We start from the raw sequence: 24,718 nt of genomic DNA, 5'->3' as shown, positions 1-24,718 counted from the left end.
ATTTTTGCCAATGCCATTCAGCGCTAATTACAGGTACTTTAAGCATAACCGGTCTTTATCCTACGCATTGTTGAGTAAATATCTGAGACAAACCTTTGTGGCTGCGTCCACATTGGCCCCATGTTTGATGAGTTCGGACACCACTTCAACGTGGCCCTCCTTCGCCGCGAGGTGCAGCGCGTTAAGGCCGTTCTACAGGCGAAATAACCACGTCAAAGTCACGGCACATTTATATTATGTGGAACGACGTGAATGTGTGAGTGACAGTGAGGAGATCTACCTGATTGCAGATGTTGATGTCCACTCCATTCTTCAGGTAATCCAGAGCCTTCTCCACATTACCTGCCCGGGCCGCTCGAAGGTAACAAGCGTTTACATCCGTCTGGAAAAAAGACGAGAAAAAAGACGAGATATAGTTTAGACGAGAGAGGCAAATGCTAAAGGTTTTGTTTGTGACCTGCCATTAAAGTCCCAAGCCTGGAAAACAGTGTGTTGGCTCCTGTGTTTGGACCTCCCTGGCTTATGTAGCTGTTTCGGAAGCAGAACTGGGGCTGAATGTCTCACCTCACTCTTCACCCGATTCATTCATTAATTCGTGTCATTCGTGCCTTATAAAATGTGTTTATGTCAATGTCAAATGTATTTATAAAGCACATTTAAATCAACCTCAGCTGACCAAAGTGCTGTAAGACATTATAATAGTAAATGAGACAAATACTAATTTAATAACATCAATAAAAGATCAAACTCAGTTACAACACAAGATGATCTGATCTACACTGAATTTAAAGTCAAAGCAAATAAAAATGTGTTTTGGGTTTAGTTTTGAACTCATTTAGTCATCAAAAATCATCGAAACATTCTAGTTCATAGTTCATAGTTCTCAAAAGTATTTCACAATAGAATGCCAAATACAGTAAGACCCGTTATGGTATAGTTATACTCTTTTCAGACACAATAAGGTTGAACTACAGTGACTTCTAGAGAGAGAATATTACGAATAAAGTGTATCAATGACTGAAGTCAGAAATACTTCATTCTTTTTGTACATTTTGATTCTTTTGTCTTTGTTGTAAAAAGTATTTTGGCATGTGTTTTAGAGTCTGTATTGTGTAGATAACGATTACTATGATCAAAATAAGACTATGATTATTCATTATACATTAGTCGATTAATTGTCTACATTCACAATACTTTTTGTCTTTATTTTAGATATTTTACATGTTTGAACCAAAGGCGCACAATAAACTATAAATATTGTACTTCTCCAAAATCCCTATTGGTGCCAGCTGTCTGCAAAACCTTATTCAACATATGTTAATCTAAAACAGCCTGAAGCCGGAGTCAGAAAATGCAGATGACACCTCCAGACTTAGTGAAAGATGCGGTTTGAAGATAGACGTTGTTTAATCTTTGCGTGTTAAAATCCTCGGGTGTGGTTCGGCTCTGGGGACGGCAGCAGCAAAACTCAGGAAGTTTACAGTTTGTGCTTTGGGGGACGTAATGAGATGGCATCAGAGAAGTGCTGAAATGCTTCAAAACACAGAGCAAAGAGCAAAGAGCAAAGAGCGAGGAGGACGAGGCCTGGGAAAAGATAAACAGCCTCCGAGATTTCTCATGTTGATGTCTAGACCAGTGAACTTCCTTTACACTCGACAACTTAAGGCAAAGCAGGAAAAAAACATGTATTCACTATTTCCTTTTACTCCATCAATAGCAATTTTGATCTTGTTTTATTCAAATTAAATAAAAATGGCTTTCAGTGTTCACTTCCTCAAGTTTATTTGTAGAGCACAACATAAATTAACATAAATAAGAACTTTTAATCAGTGCCATTTACCACAAAAAATAGTCAATAGTTTTTTTTAAGATAAGATAAGATAAGATAAGATATTCCTTTATTGTCCCACATGGGGAAATTTCATTGGTGCAACGCAGGTAGATACAGAGGTAGATACAGAAGAACAGATCACTTATAGGAAGTCTGAAAAACACTTTCAGTAGAAGATCTCCTATAAATAAATAAAACCTCCCATAGACAAATAAATAAATAAATAAATAAATACCATTGCATGTGATCACGACAGTAATTGCACATGAATATGTGTCACGACAGCACATAGATTGCACATGAATTTCACAGTAATTGCACATGAATTGCACATGAATTCCAACAGCAATTGCACATATGACAGAATTGCACATCAGTATTAGGTTAGGTCAGTATTGCGAGTGTTCAGTACTAACAGTTTTTGTTCTAAAGTCTGACAGCAGCAGGAAGGAAAGACCTACGGAACCTTTCCTTCACACAGCGAGGGTGGACCAGTCTCTCACTGAAGCTGCTCTCCAGAGCGGAGAGAGTGTCCTGCAGGGGGTGACACTCATGGTCCAGCATAGATGTGAATCTAGCCAGGACCCTCCTGTCCCCCACCTCCTGCACCGAGTCCAGAGCACAGCCCAGGACGGAGCTGGACTTCTTGATGACTCTGTCCAGCCTCCTCCTATCCCTCTCTGTGATGCTGCTGCTCCAGCAGACCACACCTACAGGAGCTGATGCCACCACAGAGTCGTAGAAGGTCTTCAGGAGTGGCCCTGTCACTCCAAAAGACCTGAGTCTCCTCAGGAGGTAGAGCCGACTCTGGCTCTTCCTGTACAGTGCGTCTGTGTTATGAGTCCAGTCCAGTTTGTGGTTCAGATGAACACCCAGGTACTTGTATGAGTCCACTCTCTCAATGTCCCGTCCCTGGATGTTCACTGGTGAGGGGGCAGTGGGGTGGCGTCTGCGGAAATCCACCACCATCTCCTTGGTCTTCCCCGCGTTGATGAGGAGGTGGTTCCGCTGACACCAGTCCACAAAGTCCTGCGCCAGTCCTCTGTACTCCGCGTCATCGTCGTCCGTGATGAGTCCGATGATGCCAGAGTCGTCAGAGAACTTCTGCAGGACACAGCTGTCCGTGTCATGTCTGAAGTCTGCAGTGTAAAGGGTGAAGAGAAAGGGTGCGAGGACAGTGCCCTGGGGCGCCCCCACACTGCAGGTCCGAGTGTCAGACACACAGTTCCGGGCTCTCACAAACTGGGGTCGGTCTGTGAGGTAGTCCAGCATCCACTCTGCCAGGTCATACTCCACACCAGCCGTCTCCAGCTTGTCCCTCAGAAGCAGCGGCTGGATGGTGTTGAAGGCGCTGGAAAGATCGAAGAACAGAATCCTCACAGAGCTGCCAGGCTTTTCCAGGTGAGAGAGAGAGCGGTGCAGCAGGGAGATGACGGCGTCCTCCACTCCGATGCCAGACCGATATGCAAACTGCAGCGGGTCCATGGCTGAGCTCACGGTGGAGCGGAGGTGGTCCAGGACTAGCCGCTCCAGTGTCTTCATCAGGTGGGACGTGAGAGCCACTGGCCTGAAGCTGTTGAGGTCTTTGGGGCGCGGTGTCTTAGGCACAGGTACCAGACAGGAGGTCTTCCAGACCTGTGGTACCACCCTCAGCTTCAGGCTCATGTTGAAGACATGCTCCATAACTCCACACAGTTCATCTGCGCAGGACTTAAGGAGCCTGGGGCTGATGCCATCAGGTCCTGCTGCCTTCCTCACTTTAATCCTCTTCAGCTCACTCCTCACCTGTGCTGCTGTGACAGTCAGTGGTTGGCAGGGGGACCGTGTGCTGGGGGGATGGGTGAGACCAGGCGAAGTGGGGAGCTGATGGTCCGGGGCAGATAAGCGAAGAGGAACAGATGCAGGGCATTGTCCAGCTGTGGAAGAGGGAGCATGCAGCTGTGCAGGGGGAGGGGCGGGTGACCGATCAAACCTCAAGAAGTGAGCATTTAAATCATTCACCCACTGTAGATCCCCCTCTGTCTGGGCAGGGGGGATTTTGAAGCCCGAGATTTTTCCAAACCACATACTGACAAAAGCCTGACTTCTCCAAAAGAATCTGATGATTGACGATGAGAAAAGATTGATGCTTCTTAGACTAAAATTCAATTAATTACATAATATACAAACAAGTCCAAACCAATTCAGTCAATTAAAACAGCGTAATGCGTGACTTATTGGTAGATTTCAGATTCTAGTACGTGATGGGGGACAAGAGTCAGATATTTACGTTGTACTTTCCCATGAAACATCCAAAATATGAATTCACAAACCTGATCATTTCTATATGTGGCTATTATTCACATGCACCAAAAACCTGATGATCTTATTCCTGTACCTTTTGAGATGATTTAACAGTTGAAGTTTGGTGTCGTTCTGACTTTAAAGCGTCCTGTCCCGGCCCCTCGTATTCCCAGTGGCCCCCCGCACATCCGCTGATCCCAGTGTTAGCGGCTGCTGACACCGTAGACATGTTCGGCTTGTGTTTGTGGAGATGGACCAGATAAGGCCCATTATAAGGTCTATTCACGGCCTGGGAATGAGCCCGGCCTTCAGTTTAAACACTAATCTGTCTTCTCTAACCGTGTCAACAAGCAATATACGCACAGAAATATGTGACTCTGGTCAAATTATGAGCTGTTACTGTTTAATGCTTTCATAATAAACCGTGTATCATGTCCAATGCAACTGCAAACATCCTTTTTACCACTGAATCTACTGGTTTGAAACGTGATCTTTCTGAGGCCATTCCAGTAGTGAAATGGTGCGCGGTGCCATATTGAATGTCAGTATCTCAACTCACTATTATAAACTATTATATTGCCACACAAATGACGACTTTGCAAAGTTAAAGGTGGTGCATTATGTAACTTTAAGCCAAATGTTCCACAGTATAAGATGTGTCTGCAGTGTGTTGTACTGAGATAGATATGCTTGAACCCACTACTGTGAAACGTGATTCCAGGCAAAACGACATCTCCATGGAAACAAGCAGGACCTGTCACTAGAATAGTAACCTTGATGTGCATCTTTAACATCTGCGGCCTGAATAAAAAACATAAAATAGAATGAAAAGCGCTGTAGATGACTAAATAATTTGTCGGTTCCTGGTATCTCTACGGTCTGGCTGTGGAAAACAACTCACAGGAAAACAACCGCACTATTAGTACTGAAACAAATAAGGAACAAGTTATATTTAGATGTAAAAGGCAGATTTGTAATTCACAAATCTTCATCTAACTCTCCACGCATTCTCTTTTCTGCTGTTGTCCCTTTTACATTCTTACAATCGACAAAAACAAGAGGCAACAAACACAAATTTTGGTCAACTTAGACACAATCATCAAACAAATCATGTGTAAATGGCGTTTATTGTTGGATTGTTGGATTGCGTTGCTATGTGCGCAGTATGTCGGCGACACCAGCCTTCATCAGTCAGGAATGTTTTGTTATCACAGCTCTTCAATGGAGCAGCGGATAACAGAAGGACACTGTCCACATGTCACTGCGTTACACTTTCACCAGGCTGTTCTGCCTCCAGGCTCACTTCACTTTGCACTAGCACAGGTGGAAGGAGGCAGAAGAATACAGTCAAAATGTGTTCAAAGTCAGACGAGGCATGTTGTTTGATCTTTTTAGACATAGATCGGTGTTTGGTAGAATTGGCTTCGATCAAAATTGTCAAAAACGAACGGAAAACGTGTCACGCATTTTGTACTTCATGTTTTATACTACAATAAGTTACAAAATGTACAACAAATCTGAAAAAACTACAACTAACCTTGCGTATAATGCGGTAATATGGATGACGTTTCATGTATTTTTGTACCGTATTTTCCGGACTATAAGTTGCACCTTTTTTCATAGATTTGGCTGGGGTGCGACTTATATTTATGCTTATATACTTATACTCCGGAGCGACTTATATGTGATATTATTTGTTATTTTCACACTTGCAACCGCATTTCATACTCCAGTGTGACTTATATATGTATTTTCCTTCTTTATTATGCATTTTTTGGCTGGTGCGACTTATACTCCGGTGCGACTTATTGTCCGGAAAATACGGTAAATGCATGCGGTTGTGTTCCGAATTGAAAAGAAAATATTGCTGCCGGTCAGACCCAACTGTAAACAACAAAAGAGTGCAACAACACCACCACAGAAACACGTGCATTACCGCCGCCAGCTGCTAATGCGTCTGGTACGCGCCAATTTGGGTGTCACTTTATTTATCCGGCTCAGAAATGCGACGTATGCGGCAGAGGCTCGTTTTCCAGAGCAGCTCCGCGTGCCCCGGGACAGCCGACCGGAGCGCGGCTGCCGACGATCACAGCCACGAACACGCTACAGGCATGTGCTGGCAGAAGAAGCTTTTATGCTCTAGTAATTAAGACACAACACGACTCTAATCTATAATTAATTATCCTTATCTGTACAGTACAAATTCCAACTTATACTGTGCCCTGGCTGTCACTGTAGTTAAGCAGTGTGTGACAGTTCAAAGCTTTATTCCCCAAACACTGTCAGCTAGGGCTGCAATTGACTAAAGACATCTGTGGTCCACTAAAGACATGTTTGGTTCCTTCATAAATCAACTGAAACTAGGCTGTGACAAAAAAATATCTAGGATACAACCAAATATTTAATGCAAAGTGCAAGAAAATGACTGGTAAATTGCATTGTATTTGTGAAAAGGCAAAAGCAACTCATTCACAAATATCTGCCTCACTCACACGTGCCTTCTTCCTGTTTGCGTTGCTCCATGGCAACGTCTTTCTAAGCTCAATAAAATTATTTGTCAGCAAAAAAAAATCTGGGTCGGCTAAGAAACCATGGACTACGGTAATTAACTGACTAAATGACTAGGGGTTTAACGCTCTAGTCTGGCGTAATCCATATTTTTAAAAATGTTTGCAGTGTTTTTCCATAAATCCAGAGGGAGAGATTATTTATATATATTATTTTTGGATGATCAATATCGTTTACAGGCTATATTTGATCTTTAAGCAGTCATTTTTTACCCAGTATAGTTACTTTTACAGGATTGTGATAATACAGTGAGCAACAAAGTGCCCCACTGTCTCCTCAAACAATGGAAGACATTGTTATTCAAGTTCAATGTGTATTTTTCCTTTTCCAGTAATAGAGTATTAGCTTCCAAGTATTGTAAAGCATTTATCGCCTAAGGCCCGAAGTCACTGGGATAGGCTCCAGTCACCCGCGACCCCGAAAGGGAACAAGCGGTAGAAAATGGATGGATGGATTATTGAGAAAAATCTGTTAAAAAGATGATATCGCAACATTCACCTTGGATGGGCGGCGCCGTTCTTCCTTCTCTCCATGAATATTAGAGCAGCACAATTTGGGAAAAATATCGAATTGCGATTTTTATGTCATTTGCGATTGCGATTGGATTTGCAAAGTTCACATGTTAAGACTGAAATAGACCTATGAAATGACTGATGACAAAAAAAATAATGTTTGTACAAATCTAGTCATAAAATGTTCTTGAAAATGATGATATTTGACGATATGATGATAAATGAAGCCTAATTGTGTCCATTCGAATAGCGATTGAATTTTGATGACTGTTGCAGCCCTAATAAAGATGTCTAATGCCAGACTGTGGAACATTCCAGGAAAAGGAGACAAGCCTGAAAAGTTACATAGTGCAGTAGTAAAAGGTCACATTGTTCCATTTTAGGCTGTTTCAACTGCAAACTTCAAAATAAACACAGTAAAATATTATATTATTATCATATTATTTACAAGAAAGTGTTTGTTCCTACAGTACATTGTTCCTCCATATTAGGGGTTATTGGGGTTGTAGGATATTGACAGTAAGTGCCTGTAAATGACTTGGTTGAGGCAGAAATAACACATTATGCCCTTGTTTGGAAGCTCACACCAGCCTTTCCTGTCTCTTTTTGAGGTCATTCTTAACAGTTATGATTATTGACAACACACTAAATGTTTCGATATATGTCTTATCTCTACTTATATCATTAGATGCCTTTTCCTCTTTTGTTTGTTGTGTGAAGAGCCACCTGCATATACTGCATCGTGTAATGTATACCCCACAAGCCACAGCATGGACAATAATAACTAAATAACAATAGAACAGCTAACATCACGCCTCATTTCATTAGCTATACATGACAATCCATACATTTACATTCACTGACTTTTTAACAGCTTTACATTTGCACATTGCTGGAGCCTACGCCACAAGCCAAGGTCAGGTCCCTCTCCTGACCACAGAGCAACACAAAACTACTGCAATACAAACAACTTTACTACACCCAATCAAATCAAATCCACGTCTAGAAGAGTCATTTAAAACCCTGACAGACGCCTTTGACTCCCATGCACTCGCACTGCAGCAAAGTGGTGCAGGACACAGATTGCCCCCTATGGCTCCAACATCAGTCAAAATGAGACACATCCCGCCGCTCGTTGGAAATAAATGTAGCGCCTCTTTGCTAATGCAATTTATGATGAGACTTACTTCGGCCAAATAGTCGGCTGCCTCCTCAACTGCCATGTCTCTCAAAGCACTGCAGTTCCCAAGAAGTGTGAAACCTGAGCAGTCAATTACTACAGCAGCTCCAGCTTGCCCGGGACGCTTACAGGGGAGGGAACGGGGCGAGGGACAGTGGATAGGGACGCGGGCGGACGAGGGGGGTTAGTGAGAGACACCGGGGTGGTGGGGGGGTTCGAGGGGTGGGTCCGGACGAGTGAAAGCGAGGGTTAAAAGGGAAAGTGTGCATAGAAGTGGGAGAGGAGAGGCGATAGGGGCATTATGTCACGGCTAAAAATACCTGGCGTTTGGCTCCCAGTGAGAAAGTCCAGAGAAGAGAGAGAGGGAGGAGGAGAGAGAGGGAGGAGGGGAGAGAGGGAGGAGGGGAGGAGGGGGCAAGGGAGAGGAGGGGGGGAGAGTTTCCGGCAAGTTAATCTCAAACTAAGTCTCTACGGGACGGTTATGGGAGCTCAGGGCACAAGGCACAACAGTAGAGCACATGCAGCCACTATTGAAATCACATACTGTTCTAATATGAAGGCTACATTAATATTCATGCCATTTATGCTAGCATTTCTGCAAAATAAATGTATAAATACAAATGAATACATTTAAAGATAATAGATGGCTAATGTAAAGCTGTGCAATGAATCGCATTTTGATCACGATTGAGATTCTGTCCATTCGAGTCATCAAGAAAATGCTTATTTCTAATCAAGAATCTACAGTTTTTTTTTGCAATGATCAGAAATCTAAATTGTATATGTTCAGGAAATGACATAGTATAAGCCATTTCCATTTGTTAAAAGCAAAATTGGGATTGATCAATACAAGACATGTTTGTTTTGGTCAAATATCCTATATCATACCAATAATCTTGTGCTTTTTAGGATATACCATTATAAGCAGCGTTAACAGTCAACAAATATGCAACTAAACATATACCTATCCTGCTATAAGGCAAAAGACTCCAAGAGATACAGAGCAGAACATAACAACAACTACTCAAAACAGGTAAACAAGGCCACACAGGAGGCACGTAAGAGCTGGCAGAAAGTATAACTGACCTGAGGCTGATTAAAGGATTCAGGTCATGGGCATGTTTTTAACTTCAACTACACTGTGATATGCACTGAAAATACACATTCAGAGTAACTGTATTCTGAGGCCGGTCCCTGAGGCCCCTGAGACCCCTGAGGTCCCTGAGGTCCCTGAGGTTCTTATGCTGCTTTCCAGAGAAAACTCATACGTAAACAATTTGGCTAATGCTAAACCAAAGGCTAAAGAAATACTGTTACTGTAAACTTGTTAATTATCAGAATATTGTCAGATTTGACTTGACATTGTTTATGTGGTGGTTAAACACGCAAAATGACTATTTGTGGTTATTATCATTATTTTGACATGTCACATCTGTGGAGTGTGAGTCTCTCGACCAGCTCCAACTTCACATAAGATAAGATAAGATAAGATATTCTTTTATTGTCCCACATGGGGAAATTTCATTGCATGTAGGATTCAGTATTTTGAGTGGCGTTACAGGGCATGTCAGAGGTGGGAAAGATCTCAGTTACAGTAAAAGATGCCTGGAACACACAGTCAGAGTCCCAGATGGTTCATATGTCACTTACATGTCAGAGATGTATATCTTGATTCCTTCTTGGCAAACACATTTGTCAGAAAGATGTATTTACTGTGACATCTTCAGAGGTGTCACCTCCATAACAACAGCTGGCATGTGACACATCAGCAAGATCACACATGTGTTTTGTACATGTACTTGTGATTACATTTAAAAAGTCTAGCAATGTCAATATCGACGATAGAAACAACAAAGTCTTACAAAATGTTCCCCTTAGTAATAGGTAAGTGGGATCAGAAACAACTGCCTTATTCATTGTCTGGAGGTCATGGGAGTAAACGCTGACACCAAATGACCACATTTCAAAGTACCATTTTACCAGGCAATAAAGTATGAACCAAGGAGACATTAAAAATAACACATAAGCAGGACTGAAATGAACCAGGACAAAACCAGGACCAATCCAAGACTAAACTGAGTCACCATCACCAAAACATCTGTTCCTTTCTACAATCAACCTAATATATCACTGTGACAGAAACAAACTCAATGTTCAACGTCAGGGGAGGGACTATAATCAATTCTTATTACTTTGTCACGTTTGTCACTTCTTACAAGACAATATCAGTGGGAACATTTCAAGGTGACGCTACAACAGCCCCACAACGGCCAGACACATACAAAAGCCGGTTTAATGATCTATATCTTTAGTGTTTTATGACATGTGACGGAGAAGATGGAAACGGGAGGCGGGGTGGAAGGGTGTTGCCATGGTGACCAAATCTGCTGCAATTCGAGTGGCGCAAGGTTTTCCTTTTTTCTCTTTCCCATACATCTGAATAAGAGTGCTGAGGTAAACCGAACAGGCGTTATACTGGAATTATGCTAAACTAGTACATTTGAAATTATAGCAGTTTTTGCACAGGAAATGATGCAATGTTGTGTCATCTTTTTCTCATGGAATCTCACATAGACCAGCTGTTGTTGTGTTTATCTCATGAACAATAAGGCATAATCATGTAATATTGTGTCATGCAGCTTTTGTGTTCATGTGTACGCTCCTACTGGCCATAATGAGACACCACATCCAAACCCCAAACATTTGGAAAACACTTAAAATTAATGATTTAATTGTTTTTATGCCATTTACAGAAACTTGTGCTACTATCTCGTGTTGTCGTTGTATTTTGCATTAATAAAGAATAAAAATGTCTTGTAATTACAGTGGTCCACGCCCCTTTTAGCATTTGTTTTGATGTGCCTGGCTTTAAATCATTGCGTTCCATGTCCTGTATCAGTCCCTGCTGGCCACAGAGAGGAACTGCATGTGTTAAATCAGCACATTTACTGTACACACCACAATGAGTCATGCTTTAAATGTTTTCTAATCCAATATTGTAACATCTAAAATTACAAGCAAGTGCACTTTATCATTTGTTAGATGGAATATTGGTAAAACATAACATAACATAAATACAAGCTGTTTGTATGCTGTCCTGTCTGCTGTCTGGAGCAGAGCGCTGCCACCTGATTGGCTGCCCGTCTGCTGCAGTCCCCCTATTCACAGCACTAAAGACACATCTATATAAAGTATGACAAAAACAACTATTGTTTCTGCTTTTACAATGGCATCCACTCACGCTCCATGCGTCTCCAAGTGTCCACGACCTGATGCTATTTTGGTCGTATAGAACGCGTTGTATAGCAACATGGTCGGTGCAGTCTCCTTTAAAAGAAACAGCCAATCACACAGCTGCATTTTTAACTCCATACATTACACTGCATTGTTTTTTGCCAAAGCTGTGCTGCTATTTTCTTATTCGATCATAACATTTGACCGTTGCCTCGATGCTTAAATAGTTGATATGGTTTGTGATGATTCATGAGATAAAAAACAGCTCTCGAGTCGTGACAAGACGATGCAGAGAAATAAAAGTCAGGTATGAAGCTGCCAGTGTTTACTAATCTCTTTTGACAGAGACAGAACAGTGATCATGAATAAATCATCCTGCGCCGGAGCCCACAGATGCACTGTAGAGCGCACCGGTTAATGTTAATGAATCAGAGGTGAGTGACAAATTAGATGCAGTTTTTAGGTCATTAAGTCAATATACACACAAACAAACAGAAATGTGAGCTCTAGTTGAATATATTATGTCATCTTTTCCTTTTTAAATAACTCGATAAATGAACGCATATATGTTTTTGAGATCATATATAATAATTAGCTTTGATCATTTAAAAAGTGGAAAAGATGACATAATAGGAATAGCTTCAACATTTCATTCATTTTGAGTGTATAATCAGTTTTCATTCCATAAAAATAAGCAATTCATATCAACAATTATGATTACACAGAAGTTGTCAGGTTTCTTACGTTAAAATCAGACGTTATATATCAGACTTATTCAGGAAAATGAGAATTTGTTTCCAAGAAAGTGACATGAACTTCCTGCACAAAGACCCCACTTAGAAAAATTGCTTTGTAAATCAATAGAGCAGTGCAATTGTGAGGACAATTGAACTCTCCACCGTCTCACAGCTTCAAAAGACATTTTTTATTCAAGTTATTATTTGCTCTACACTCTACAGCAGTGGTTCTCAACCTGGGGGTCGCGAGGTTCACAGATGATATGGGGATAAAATGCAATGGTATGCAATAGTCTTAAAGAAGGCTTGACACCTTTCAAATGCAGCGGTAAATGTAGATTATTACTTGTTGGGCTACCAAAATATAGTTTCTAGAAAATAATATCAAACATAAGAAATAAGGCAACTTTACGAAAATATATGTTTATTGTGGGGGTCGCATCTGAAAAAGATTGAGATAAATATGTGTTTATTTGCTTAAAAGAGGCGATAGAAAAGGAGAACTTTGATAAACTGTGGACTAAACATTTCTGCATATTTGGAAGGAATTACAGATTATATACAGTCAAATACAAGAAAGAGAGAAAATGTCAGTATCTATAAAGTTAAAGGTAAGAACAAAGGTTTGCATAACAACAGGTAAGTGGTGTTACAGCATTAAACTACAGTCTGGTTCATTGCCTGGTGTGAGTTCATGTTGGTTCCACTTTGAGCACGTTGGATTCACACATACGGTTTATATATGGACAGATTAAGCAGCGTAATAATAAAGTAGGATTATTATCGTAGTTATAATGTGATGATTCTTGTTTTCTATCCATCACAGAGCTGCTGCTGCTGCTGCTGCTGCTGCTGCTGCTGCTGCTGCTGCTGCTGCTGCTACCTTTGTAATGATGGCAGTGTTATACTCTTTAAAAATAAAAATTGAATTATTATTACAGATATGGAGATTCTATTAGGGATTGGTGATAAGTATCGGTAGCAGCAGATGACAACCGATGTTCTCCTACATCATTCCCAGTTTATCCTCAACAGATCTGTCTTTTTTAACACACTCATGAGTAAAAATGTAAATGTTTAGGCTGAAAATATGGCCCTATGTTTACACAATCATGCAACAAATTACAGTATGTTATAGCCCAGATAAATACATTCTGTTATTATTTTTACCGAAGTGAAAGTGTCATTTGTGATCTTTACTTCAAATTAAGATATATCTGTGCATTGCCATGGATTTTAAAATATGACTATTGATATCTGTAAATATCGGTATTGGCAAAAAATAAAAATAAACAAATACATCCATAAGTTTTTTTTTTTATGAATAGAGACCTCAACTTTTGCTATAATACTATACTTTGCTAATTGAAATGTTGAAAAATAATAGAAATATATCCACATTTTTACATCCAAACTCAGCTTGTTTTGAATATATGCATAATAGTTAATAGCATAAAGTGACCACTGCCAAAATTATGAAGAATAATGATCTTCTTCAGCCACTAAACTCAATCTGTCAATGAGATAACAGTCCGTAAAGAATTTAACACAGATTTTCCTTGGTCTACACCCATTGGCTCATCATGCAATCATGAAAACATTATTGGTTGTTTTCAGATTCTAGAACGTGATGATGTCATGGTCCCACACGGGGGCAAGAACCAAATGTCCACATTAAATATCTATAAGGTAAATTCAGAAATCTTTAATTCCAATGATTTCTATGCAAAAATCGGCAGTTGAAGAATATTCATTTTAGCTGCTCCATCTGTATTAAATGTTATTGGCCTATAGAGTGTTGTGATATCATCTGAAACCCAACGCTAAAGGAGATTACGCTAAATCCACTTTAATGAGCTTTTGATCTTGTTACAACAGTTTCCTCAGCATTAGTTTCCTCAAAGTTGTATTTTGACTGGTTCCTGCAAGTTTGAGCAATACTAAATCCACCTGCAGCTGTGAATCGAGTGCTCAAAAAAATTCTGTTTTCACCTACCCCCTATCCCCACCCAATTCCCTGTACCTATTTGCAATTACTTGAAAAATGAAGACTCGGGGTGAAACATACAGGGTTCTCAAAAGACATATAGCCACTTTTAAAAGATAAAAAGATATAAACAATGACAATAAGAGAAGATAAGATTTGCAATTTGCTGCTTGTTACGGTGAAAGAGGCGGAGCTTATCAGTTCTGCAGTTTTGAAAAGGAAGTCAATGAACCAGTTTCTATTACTACGCCGTTTTAGATTTATATTGCAGTTTACGATGTACAAAATGTAAAATGGTGATCTACTTATGTTGTAGTTCAATAATACAAGTACCTGAAAAAAAGAGCCATATGTCTCCTTTAAAGGTGCACTATATGTCACTTTACTGTAAGATTTTGGCCTGAATGTTCCACAGTGCAGCATTAAACTCGCCAATCTCCACAGAATACCTTTAAAACCCAAACGTTAAAACAAAGATCGACGCATGAGATCACCATCGTGCGGTAAATGTGTCATAAATGTGTCATAAATGTGTCATAAATGTGTCATAAATGTGTCATAAATGTGTCCAATACCTAACTCTTGATTCCAGTTATCAGTGTGAGTGAAATGAGAGGGCTGCACAGGCTAAACCTCTAGAGAAACACTGTCCCAGATCCTCTCCGAATCCTCCGCAGCAGGAGAGAGGATCAGGGCTGCAGGGGACAGAGCAGCGCCAACCAAACCGCGATAAGAAAACCATATCCTCATTATTCCATCATTTCATAAAGTCATTAAAGCTGTGGAGCAGGCTCGTTGGCGTCGCATTCCCCCCCCCCCTATAAAACCTATAAAACCATGTCGTGTTTGTTTTCTAGCACCTTCTTACATTGACATTCTTCAACAATTTGAGCTGATGTTGAGATAAACAGACTCGCCCGTTCTCCACTTGGACCGATTTTGACGCAAGAGCTGCAGTTTTAAAGATGCTGTGACCCAGTTATTTAGCCATCACGATCTCACAACAGTAAAAAAGTCCTCAGATGTGAACGTGTGCAAATTCAGGGGTAGTTACTCTATTAGGGTGTGTTCACATATTAGTCCTGGTTTGAGTTATGTTAGCTTTTACTCAATAATCGGATGCAAGGCTGGATATTATGGACAAAAATGAAATGAATAGTGTGTTAATCCAACAGAAAAGTGTTAAAATGTGTCTTTAAACGTGTTGGGTTGAGGTTTAATGATCAGACAAATGCAAAATGTCGGTAAATTGAATAATAAAAGCGTAGAATGATCACTATGTACCCTTATTTTAACATTTACAACACATGTTCTTCCATTTTTTATTCATAATCAGCTATTTTTGTAGTATTTTCTACCCTAAGCAAAACACTCCATAGTCAAATTTAGCACCGTTCACAATATAATCAAAATCTTATATATATGGCTCAACTCTGCACTCTGTTCCCATCTAATAGTAAAACATTTATTGATCGCAAACTCAAAAATCCCTGAATGTGTCAAAGAGTTTGTCAAAGCTTGGAACTCTCCACACAGATTTATACTTGAGGTAAAATGAGGTATACCCCAGCTTTAAATTGTGATATAAACTTGATTTGGTCCTGCTTTAGTCCTGATCTAGTCCAGGTTTTGTTTCATATTTACTCATAATGTCGATGTGATGTGTGTACACGTCTCATTAGCTCGTGATTGGTCCGTATCCAAACCTGACGACTGCGCATAGACTCAACCGATGAATCCTTCTCTAACTGTGGCTCACGTTGCCTTCCCTTGGCCGCTGCTGCTCTGCTCCGTAATGGTGTTTTCTATAATTCATAACACTCCGGTCTGTTGTGCTTCTCTCTTCACATTTTAGTCATCTTTGCAAAGTGCCGTGAGGCTGCGAGCATCTGGAGCTCTGCAGCCGGAACAGTCAGATCTGAGTCTTTGCATTGCAGTGGTGAGATAACAATGGTAAAGTGATGGGTGATTGAGCAAAACAAAGATGTGTAAAGCAGGTTCAGATGGAAGCAGATAAATGCTACAGAAGTGTCAGGTGTCGAGGACGAGACGTTGGACTGATGTTTTTTTATTTGCTTTTTGAAACTGCAATTTAAATCACATAATTATGCAATTGTCTAATCCAAACCAGCATAAACATAAACAGAGATTACATGATGTAGTAGTTCTGGTACTGGGGCAGAATCATAGACTTTTTTTCAAGCTAAGTCCAGCTGAATCCAGGTCTAAACCAGGACTAAACCAGGATTAAATAAGGACTAAACCAGGGCTAAACCAGGACTAAATAAGGACTAAACCAGGACGAAACCAGGATTAAATAAGGACTAAACCAGGGCTAAACCAGGACTAAATAAGGACTAAACCAGGACGAAACCAGGACGAAACCAGGACAGAACCAGGACAAAACCAGGTCTAAACCAGCTCTGAACCAAGTCTAAGCCAGGACAAAACCAGGACAAAACCAGGTCTAAACCAGGACTAAACCAGGACAAAACCAGGACAAAACCAGGTCTAAACCAGGACAAAACCAGGACGAAACCAGGACTAAACCAGGACTAAACCAGGACTAAACAGGACTAAACCAGGACTAAACCAGGACTAAACAGGACTAAACCAGGACTAAACCAGGACTAAACAGGACTAAACCAGAACTAAACCAGGACTAAACAGGACTAAACCAGGACAAAACCAGAACTAAACCAGGACGAAACAAGGACTAAACCAGGACTAAACCAGGACTAAACAAGCACTAAACCAGGACTAAACCAGGCCTTAAAAAGGACTACCCCAGGACTAAACCAGGACAAAACCAGAACTAAACCAGGACTAAACAGGACTAAACCAGGACAAAACCAGAACTAAACCAGGACGAAACAAGGACTAAACCAGGACTAAACCAGGACTAAACCAGGACTAAACAAGCACTAAACCAGGACTAAACCAGGCCTTAAAAAGGACTACCCCAGGACTAAACCAGGACAAAACCAGAACTAAACCAGGACTAAACCATAAAAAAGGACTAAACCAGCACTAAACCAGGACTACATTTTAACGAGTATTCCCAATTACTAAGAACAGGCACAAACAATAGTGAAATCTTTTTGCTTTTTTAATTCCCATAGTGTAACACGCTACTATTCCCCAAGTTTGTGACCAGCTTTATGAAAATGTTTGTTTAATGTAACAAAAACAGACTAAAAAAACATGTAGGTGTATTTTTAGACAACTGAAATAAGTAAAAATACTAAATTTTGCCTCTAAAATGGTCACAATTATTATGTTTTAGTTCGCACCATTATTAACTAACTAACAACATTGACATGCTGTAGAGATATAGCATTATAGCATTATAGCATTACTCGACCAACTATATAGACTAAACCAGCTCCAAACAAATACATTTTCACCCATTTCAATATAGTATAAACCCCATCCTTCTATTACTACTACAACCACCATGAAACATCTTGTCTTACATGTAATTTATTCAGCCATAATTAAAGTGAAATGTATGGGGTAATAATGACAGGAGCTGCAGAGCATGAAGAGCAGACAGACTTCAAATAGGAATCTTTTGACATAAGTTGTTCCCGAGGGAGTGCTACGACACAATGAGCTGCTCAGTGGGAACCTCCGAGTGCATATGTATAATATGTATGTCTGCATGAGCATATCAACAATACTGCCTGCTGCCAGATCAAAGAAAGATTGGGGGCGGGGTGAGGATGAGCCAATCGAGTCCAAAATAAACCCTGAAACACAAAAAGACCTTCTACGCCACATAAATTATTCTTTCAAAATATGCCTGGAGAACGTGGTTAGTGGGAAGCTCCTTTTTTGTCTTTCATTTTGGAATAAATCATATAAAAAGTGACTCAAATTTGATTTTAACAATACTAAAACAAGTCTAAATCAAGACCAAACTAGGAATATTAACAGATCACAGCGGTCGGTGCGTGCCTAAGTCGGTTGTTCGAGACTCGTTCTGCCGTGATTGTAATCTTCTATAGGAAAAATACATCTTTAATCAAAATATAATCAAACGAACGCTGTGGCTATTGTATCGACTTGAAAGAAAATAGGCCAAGAGGCATTGTAAAGGATTAGCTCTCCTGGCATGGTGCTCGATCTCAGAGGCAGGAGGTTGTATGTTCGAACCGGAGAGCGCGTGATATTCTATTTTAGTCGTCTCCAATTAAATTTCACTTGAGCCCAAAACACATTGTAACATTCTGTCCAGTTGACTATACACGCTTATGTCAAATGTGTAGCAGCACGCGGTGACTGTCGGCAGACCTGAGGTGACTTCTAGACTGGTCGGCTTTATTAGACAGGACAGTTTAGCGTGAATAGGGGATGAGAGAAGGGGACATGTAGCAAATTGTCTCAAATTGACGCTGCGGCCGGCTGCGCATGGAGCCTGGCATATGTGCTGCCGCCTTAACCACTCGACCAAGTGGCCGACCACGTCTGACATATGGCTTAACGCGGAGAAAAGTGCCTCATCAACCTCATTTGGGCCAATTGTGAAAGTTTATTCAGTTTAGTTTAACGGGACAGTTTAGCTGCACGAGCTTCTTGATATTGTGACTAGTTCTTTAATTTTTTTTAAGAATTTTAAGAAGAATGAAGACTGATGATCACCTCATGTCTGCCAACAATCACATGCTACTATTATGTTTAGTCTTAGTTTGGCTACTTATTTTCACATAAAGGACTTTGAGTGTGTAGTAGACTGTGAAAAACTATGGTTCATAAATTGTTTAGATCTGAGGAACACAGAGTTTTAATGTTATATTGTTATAATGTTTTGGCCTTAAGGGAAATTTCACACCACGAACACACAACATTCTGCTCCGAGATCGAGCACCAAGCCAGGAGAGCTAATCCTTCACAATATTTCTTATACTATTTTATTTTAAGTCGATAAAATAGCGACAAAATTACAACAACACGTTAAATTCACCACACGCTGAAATTACTACAAAGCTATTTTCAGGATTCTTACGTTTCTCTTACATCTAGAGATTAAAAGCTCTACAATTGTGCGCTTGTTAACAATAAAACAAATTAAATTGGATTAAATTAGATAGTAAAATTTCATAAAGCTGGTCACTTACTATTAGAGCCGTAATGTAAACTCCTTTAATTGAATAAATGACAGAAAAGGTTTGCCATTCTATGTAACATTCCAAAGCAAAGCAATAACATCTCCATGGAGACAAGCAGGTGGTGTACCCTTTATCAGAAATGTCACATAGTCACTTTAATTATGGATTTACTTAAATTGTCGACCCTGAGGCAGCAGTTTAGACATTGCATTTGTCTTTAGAGCACACATAACTACAGTGAGGTGGACATATTGCTCCTAACATGCCAACAGCCGTATTGAACACTGTCAATATGGATTAACTGGTTTCCTCGGAACCAGTTTGCCCCACGGCCAGCAGAAAAAAACTGCAAAACTGCATTTCAGTCAATCTACATACCAGCGATTCACCATTTACCATTCATGTGTAACTGAAACATCCACACACACAAAGAAGTCATATACTGGTAATAATTTAGTCACATTATCCACTTTTTTTTATAAATCGAAAATAAAATACAAATAATAATAATAATAATAAAATAATAAAACATATCACAATTGTTCTAGTGATTTTAAGATAATTCATAAAGTGCAAGAAACAACATAAAAATATCTTGCTTACAAGGTTTGTCAAAAATAGCATGTTACTCTTTCATCTTTATGCTGCTGTAGTTACACGATGCAACAATTATAAACCCTCTCTTTTTTTAATACAATAGACTCATTTTGACCACATAATAATAGTTCTTTAATTGTGTTACCATGGAGTCTTATACGAGTTCTGATAAAGCTCAAGATCACTCTAAAACTGAAAATCCTCAAATGCTGAGCTTAGAAACAAGACAATTCCTTCTAAAGACATATGCAGCTCAATTATTATTATTTCTGCATATGTTATTTAATATGGTATTGTGAGAAACAACAAAGGGCCATCAATTTTTAATACACAAGCTGAACCAAAGCGGCCAGTGAACCAAAATATAGTATGACGCTCAATTCACTACAACTTCCAAACAAAGGGGTCTACATAGAATACAGAATATAACGTACGTGCTATATTGCTTTTAGCCTAATGGTACCCGCAATCCCTGTGGTGCCTGTAATGTATTTTGTTTTCAAGTTCCCGCTCTGGCTATAAAAACACAAAACAGATGCCGAATCAACTCCTCCCAATCCAATCAATTCAAAAGGATAAATGCGCCGCAGACTAGCAAGAGCGATGTATCACACGAGTCAACAGTACAATGTCAGTGCAAAGTACGTTTAATTAACACCGTCTGTATTTGAATGAAAAGGTGGGGTGTTATCGCAGAGGAGAAGGTAACGGGAGCGGGTAATGTCCCAAAGCAGTGCCAAGAACAGGTCCGGGGGCAGACGGCGATATGGATCCGCTCTGAGTGTGGCCAAAGATAGACGATACCCTCCATTACGCTACAATCTGCTGATGTCCCGCCGCGCATGGCTGTACTATAATGCTACACGGACGTACCTGTTGCCTTATATGAGCGTTGTGAGTGACGGGCATTGTACTACGCTGCAAGTAAATGCAGGTTTTAACAACAGGCCAATTTGGGCTTGTAATAGAGATACATGGGACTCTTAACGAGACTTGACACAACTTTTATGATTGTGTTGAGGCGGCGTTCCCGTTTCCCTGAGGTCGTGAGACAGGCTAATTTGCAAATTTAATGTAATTGTTTATGCTTTAATATTCTTTTTTTTCTTGTGATTTATTTTGTATTGTGATTTGAATGTGTTTTTATGATTTTTAAAGCACTATGAGGTGTTACTTTTGTATGAACTGTGCTCTACGAATGCATTTTTGATTGATTGAAGTTTGTAAATGCTGTTTTTGCTTTCATTTTGATGTGTTGTTTTGCACTTTCAAACCTCACAACTCTAAATTGCTTCCTTTACAGCAGCGTTGTGCCAATTTTTCTGAAATGTTTTGTGCAAAATGTCCTCCCTAATGTAATTTTTTCAACGTTTTGACCACAAAAAGTTGAAGGTCTATCATCTGTAGCAGCTCAACTGTATTGGTTTGTCAACAGATTCAATTCAATTTATTTTTGTAACGCCCAAAATCACAACAGCAGTTTCCTCGAGGGGCTAAAGTGAAAAAAAGAGATTAAACAATGTTCATAGGGACTTGGCAATGTCCCAGCGCCCAGTGTCCTTAGACAAATGTCCCAAGCTCCCCTGTCCTTAGACAAATGTCCCAAGCTGTCCTTAGACCCTCCTTCTCGGCCAGGAAAAACTACAAAACCTCCTCGGGAAAAAGTAGAAACCTGGAGGAGTTCCAGACTTAAGGAGAGATCCGACTCCCTCAGATGGACAGTCAGATAGAACATTAAACCTCTATCTAAAAAGGTATTGCTGCCAGGCCACGTTACAGGTCAAATCTGTGGAGAGAACTTGAGCGTAAAAGAAACTAATCCTGTACAGACATTCTTAAAGCCAAACTGTGGAATATTCCAGACAAAGCAATAACACCTCCATAAAGACCCTCCACTAGAAAAAGTGGAGAAAAACTGTGCACCTCAAATATTTAATGTATAATACTTAATTCTAGTCTCCTATTCATAAGTTAGCTATTAGTTTGTCTTGCATCTAAAGACAAAACACTTCTAAATTATAATTAGTATTCGCCAATATTGTTAATGTGTCATAATTATATAACCCGAGTCAATATCCAACACTTATGGCAGAAGCGTCTCATCTCTCTTTACTTATTCTGACCTTGACGCCAACAGAGTCGAGCCCATTGATTACACATGACAGGTGCCCGACCCTTTGCCAATGTGAGTTCATATATTAGACCTATTTAACGACACCGAACAAACAAAAGAGTTCAAACCACAAGTTGTCACAATCTTCCAAGCAACGTCTTTTTTTTCTCCCCTGCTTATATTTCTGCCCAAACACTGGAAACCCATATTAAGAAACCGATTGATTTTCTAGATCGTAACTTTGTCCTTACGAGATGACGCACAACAAACTGCAAATGGGTGTGACTGCTGGAATCTGCGCGTAAGAAAGACGCACTTTGATAATAAAGTGTAATCACAGTATTTTACATGTGGCAGGTTGTAATAAGATAATAGGGGGGAGTTTCTTTTCGTGGCTTGATGTGGATATAATGACATTTTGCATTTACGGGAAGAAGCGTAACGTGTATTGCAGCAGCGGGGCAAGTGAGGACAGAATTTTCCAGGTGGGGCAGGACACTTTGAAGATTAGATTTGAAGTGCCAGCTCCCGTTACGGAATTTGTAGGATTTTGTACTCAAGCTGGTAAACAATAGGCGGTTTTCAAGATCCAAGCGCTAGACGTAATAAAAACTATGACAATCACCATCAACAACCCAACAAAAAATGTCCAATCTAGAGATACACGTTCCTCGCCTTGATCCATCTATCTTTCTGTCAGTCCCGCCACACCACCCCCTTCTCCCAATGGAACCCCCCTTTTTGAGAGCAACGTGACAAAAGAAAGACTCGGCAGCGGCGGTGGAGATCAGCGTGCTCCAACCCAGCACCAAACCCCCCATTCCCGCCTCCCGTCTCCCCCCCTGCCCAGCCGTGTCAGCCAATTCCCCCTCACGCTGCCTCAGCCATCCCCCTTGTCTCAGAGATCTCACCTTTTTCTTGACTTCGCGAGGCTTCTTCTTGATTTTCTTCTTCCTTTCCTCCTCCTCTGCGGCGAGGTTTTCGTCCACTCTCTTCTTAATCTGGGAGGCAGCGTGCGCCATGCCGACACGGTCCAATTAATCCTCACAGGTGGGAATGGGAAGACCGTGCAGTGTGGGGTGAACGCTGGCGCTTGTCTTCTCACAACGATCGCCAAGAGAATGTCTGTTTATTTCACATCGGGCTCTTGTCTTTTGTTTCTCCTCACTCCCATTGTGGTGCCTGCTCAATCACTGCAGATGTTCCAGGTTGGGGCAGGAACATGCTCCATTGATAAGATTGGACGGAACGGGCTGTAAAAAAATCACCAATCTGACCAAATAAAAACCACAAATCTTTCCAAAACCTTAACCGTCCATTTGGTCCAGAAAATGTTCTTCTTGGCAATATCGCCCCAAAGATTTGACTATTGTTGCTCCATGGTTGTGAGTAGGTTCATGTCCAAAAATGGCCAGTCCATACCACAGCGTTAATCCAAGTGCCCCGGACTGGGCAGTGGACCATTGAAAGGCATCCCCCATGTAGGAGACGCACTGGCCACACAAGACATGAGCGGCGTATGAACCGAGGAGAGAGATGACACGCGAAAGGAGGCTGAGGAGGAGGTGGCAGGGGAGAGGGAGGGCGTTTGGTGAGAGGGTGGATGGAGGGGGGAGAGGGGAGGAGGTGTGTGTGTGTGTGTGTGTGTGGGGGGGGGGGGAGGAAACAGAGACAGCAGCTGGGACAGTGGAGGGATGAAGACTTGTGCTTAAGACCAGCTGGCTTCGGTTCGCAGACAAAGAAAAGGGCATCACTCGGAGGATCACTCGGCACGTCATTGTAAAATAAAACTCAATGGGAAAAGGAGAGAGGAAACACAGATGTTTGTCCGATAGTGTTAGAAAGAGACCAAGACGGGGACGAAATCCACAAATTAAGACGGGAATGTATTGTTGCCGATGTGGATGACCTTGGAAAACAATCACGAAGTGTAAAGTCGAGACAAAAAAGGAAAGAATTGCAATAAAATAATGAGTTACTAGTTCAAGGAAAGTTAATCGAGGGTGTCTCAGTATCACTTTAACTCCCAATAGAGCAGAGACTATAATCAAATAATCGTCACTAATCAATGACGCTGCTATTTCGTGAAAAAAGCACAAAACGAAGAGCGTTTTTTGTGATTGGCGAAAAAGTCAAAGATGCATCTGAACTTTTTGACCATTAGAATGTGAAAAACGGCTGTATTTAAGATTGTATTTGTGCACGCCATACCAAGTCCATAGTTACAAGCTAGTCCAAACCAGTAAATCCATTGCCCATTTGAAGTAAACAATACAAAAGGGTTTACGACGAGGCTATTTGCTCCTTGGCATTCAATACATTCTTCTTTCTCTTTGTCCAAAAAACCTTAAAGTTTCTTCAACAAACACAACAAAAGAATCAGGCTTTTAGGATGCAGTGATTTGCATATTTTTTTGGTCAATGTTTAACTAATTGGGACCTTTTTGTAACACAGCCAGACTGCGATGAATAAATCATTAATTCAAAACTGGACTTCATAGTAAATTACTCAGATATGTAGCCATTTTTATACCTTAAGGAAATGTTACGCAGTTTTTTGTAAAC

General features: G+C 40.5%; 1 protein-coding gene across 19 annotated transcripts in view; it reads right to left on the bottom strand.

Moving 5' to 3' along the window:
* Window positions 1–23,392, bottom strand: part of ank3b (ankyrin 3b) — a 97,509-nt gene extending 74,117 nt beyond the window's left edge. For 15 of the 19 annotated variants that reach the window (XM_072455600.1, XM_072455603.1, XM_072455602.1 and 12 more), the window contains exons 1-3: window positions 23,065–23,392; window positions 281–382; window positions 94–192 (exon numbers count right to left, since the gene is read on the bottom strand). In XM_072455600.1, coding sequence (XP_072311701.1) covers window positions 94–192; window positions 281–382; window positions 23,065–23,175 — 312 coding nt within the window. In that variant the 5' untranslated portion in view covers window positions 23,176–23,392. The remainder of the gene's footprint in view (window positions 1–93; window positions 193–280; window positions 383–23,064) is intronic. The other 4 variants (XM_072455616.1, XM_072455619.1, XM_072455617.1 and 1 more) reach the window with 1 other exon arrangement.
* Between the last annotated feature and the right edge of the window lie 1,326 nt (window positions 23,393–24,718).

Source organism: Eucyclogobius newberryi, unplaced genomic scaffold, assembly GCF_026437365.1.
Source record: "Eucyclogobius newberryi isolate DKJ021-1_F unplaced genomic scaffold, fEucNew1.0.hap1 SCAF_20, whole genome shotgun sequence".
NCBI lineage: Eukaryota > Metazoa > Chordata > Actinopteri > Gobiiformes > Gobiidae > Eucyclogobius > Eucyclogobius newberryi.
The sequence above is the reverse complement of the archived record's forward strand: the minus strand, read 5'-3'. Positions and strand labels throughout refer to the sequence as shown.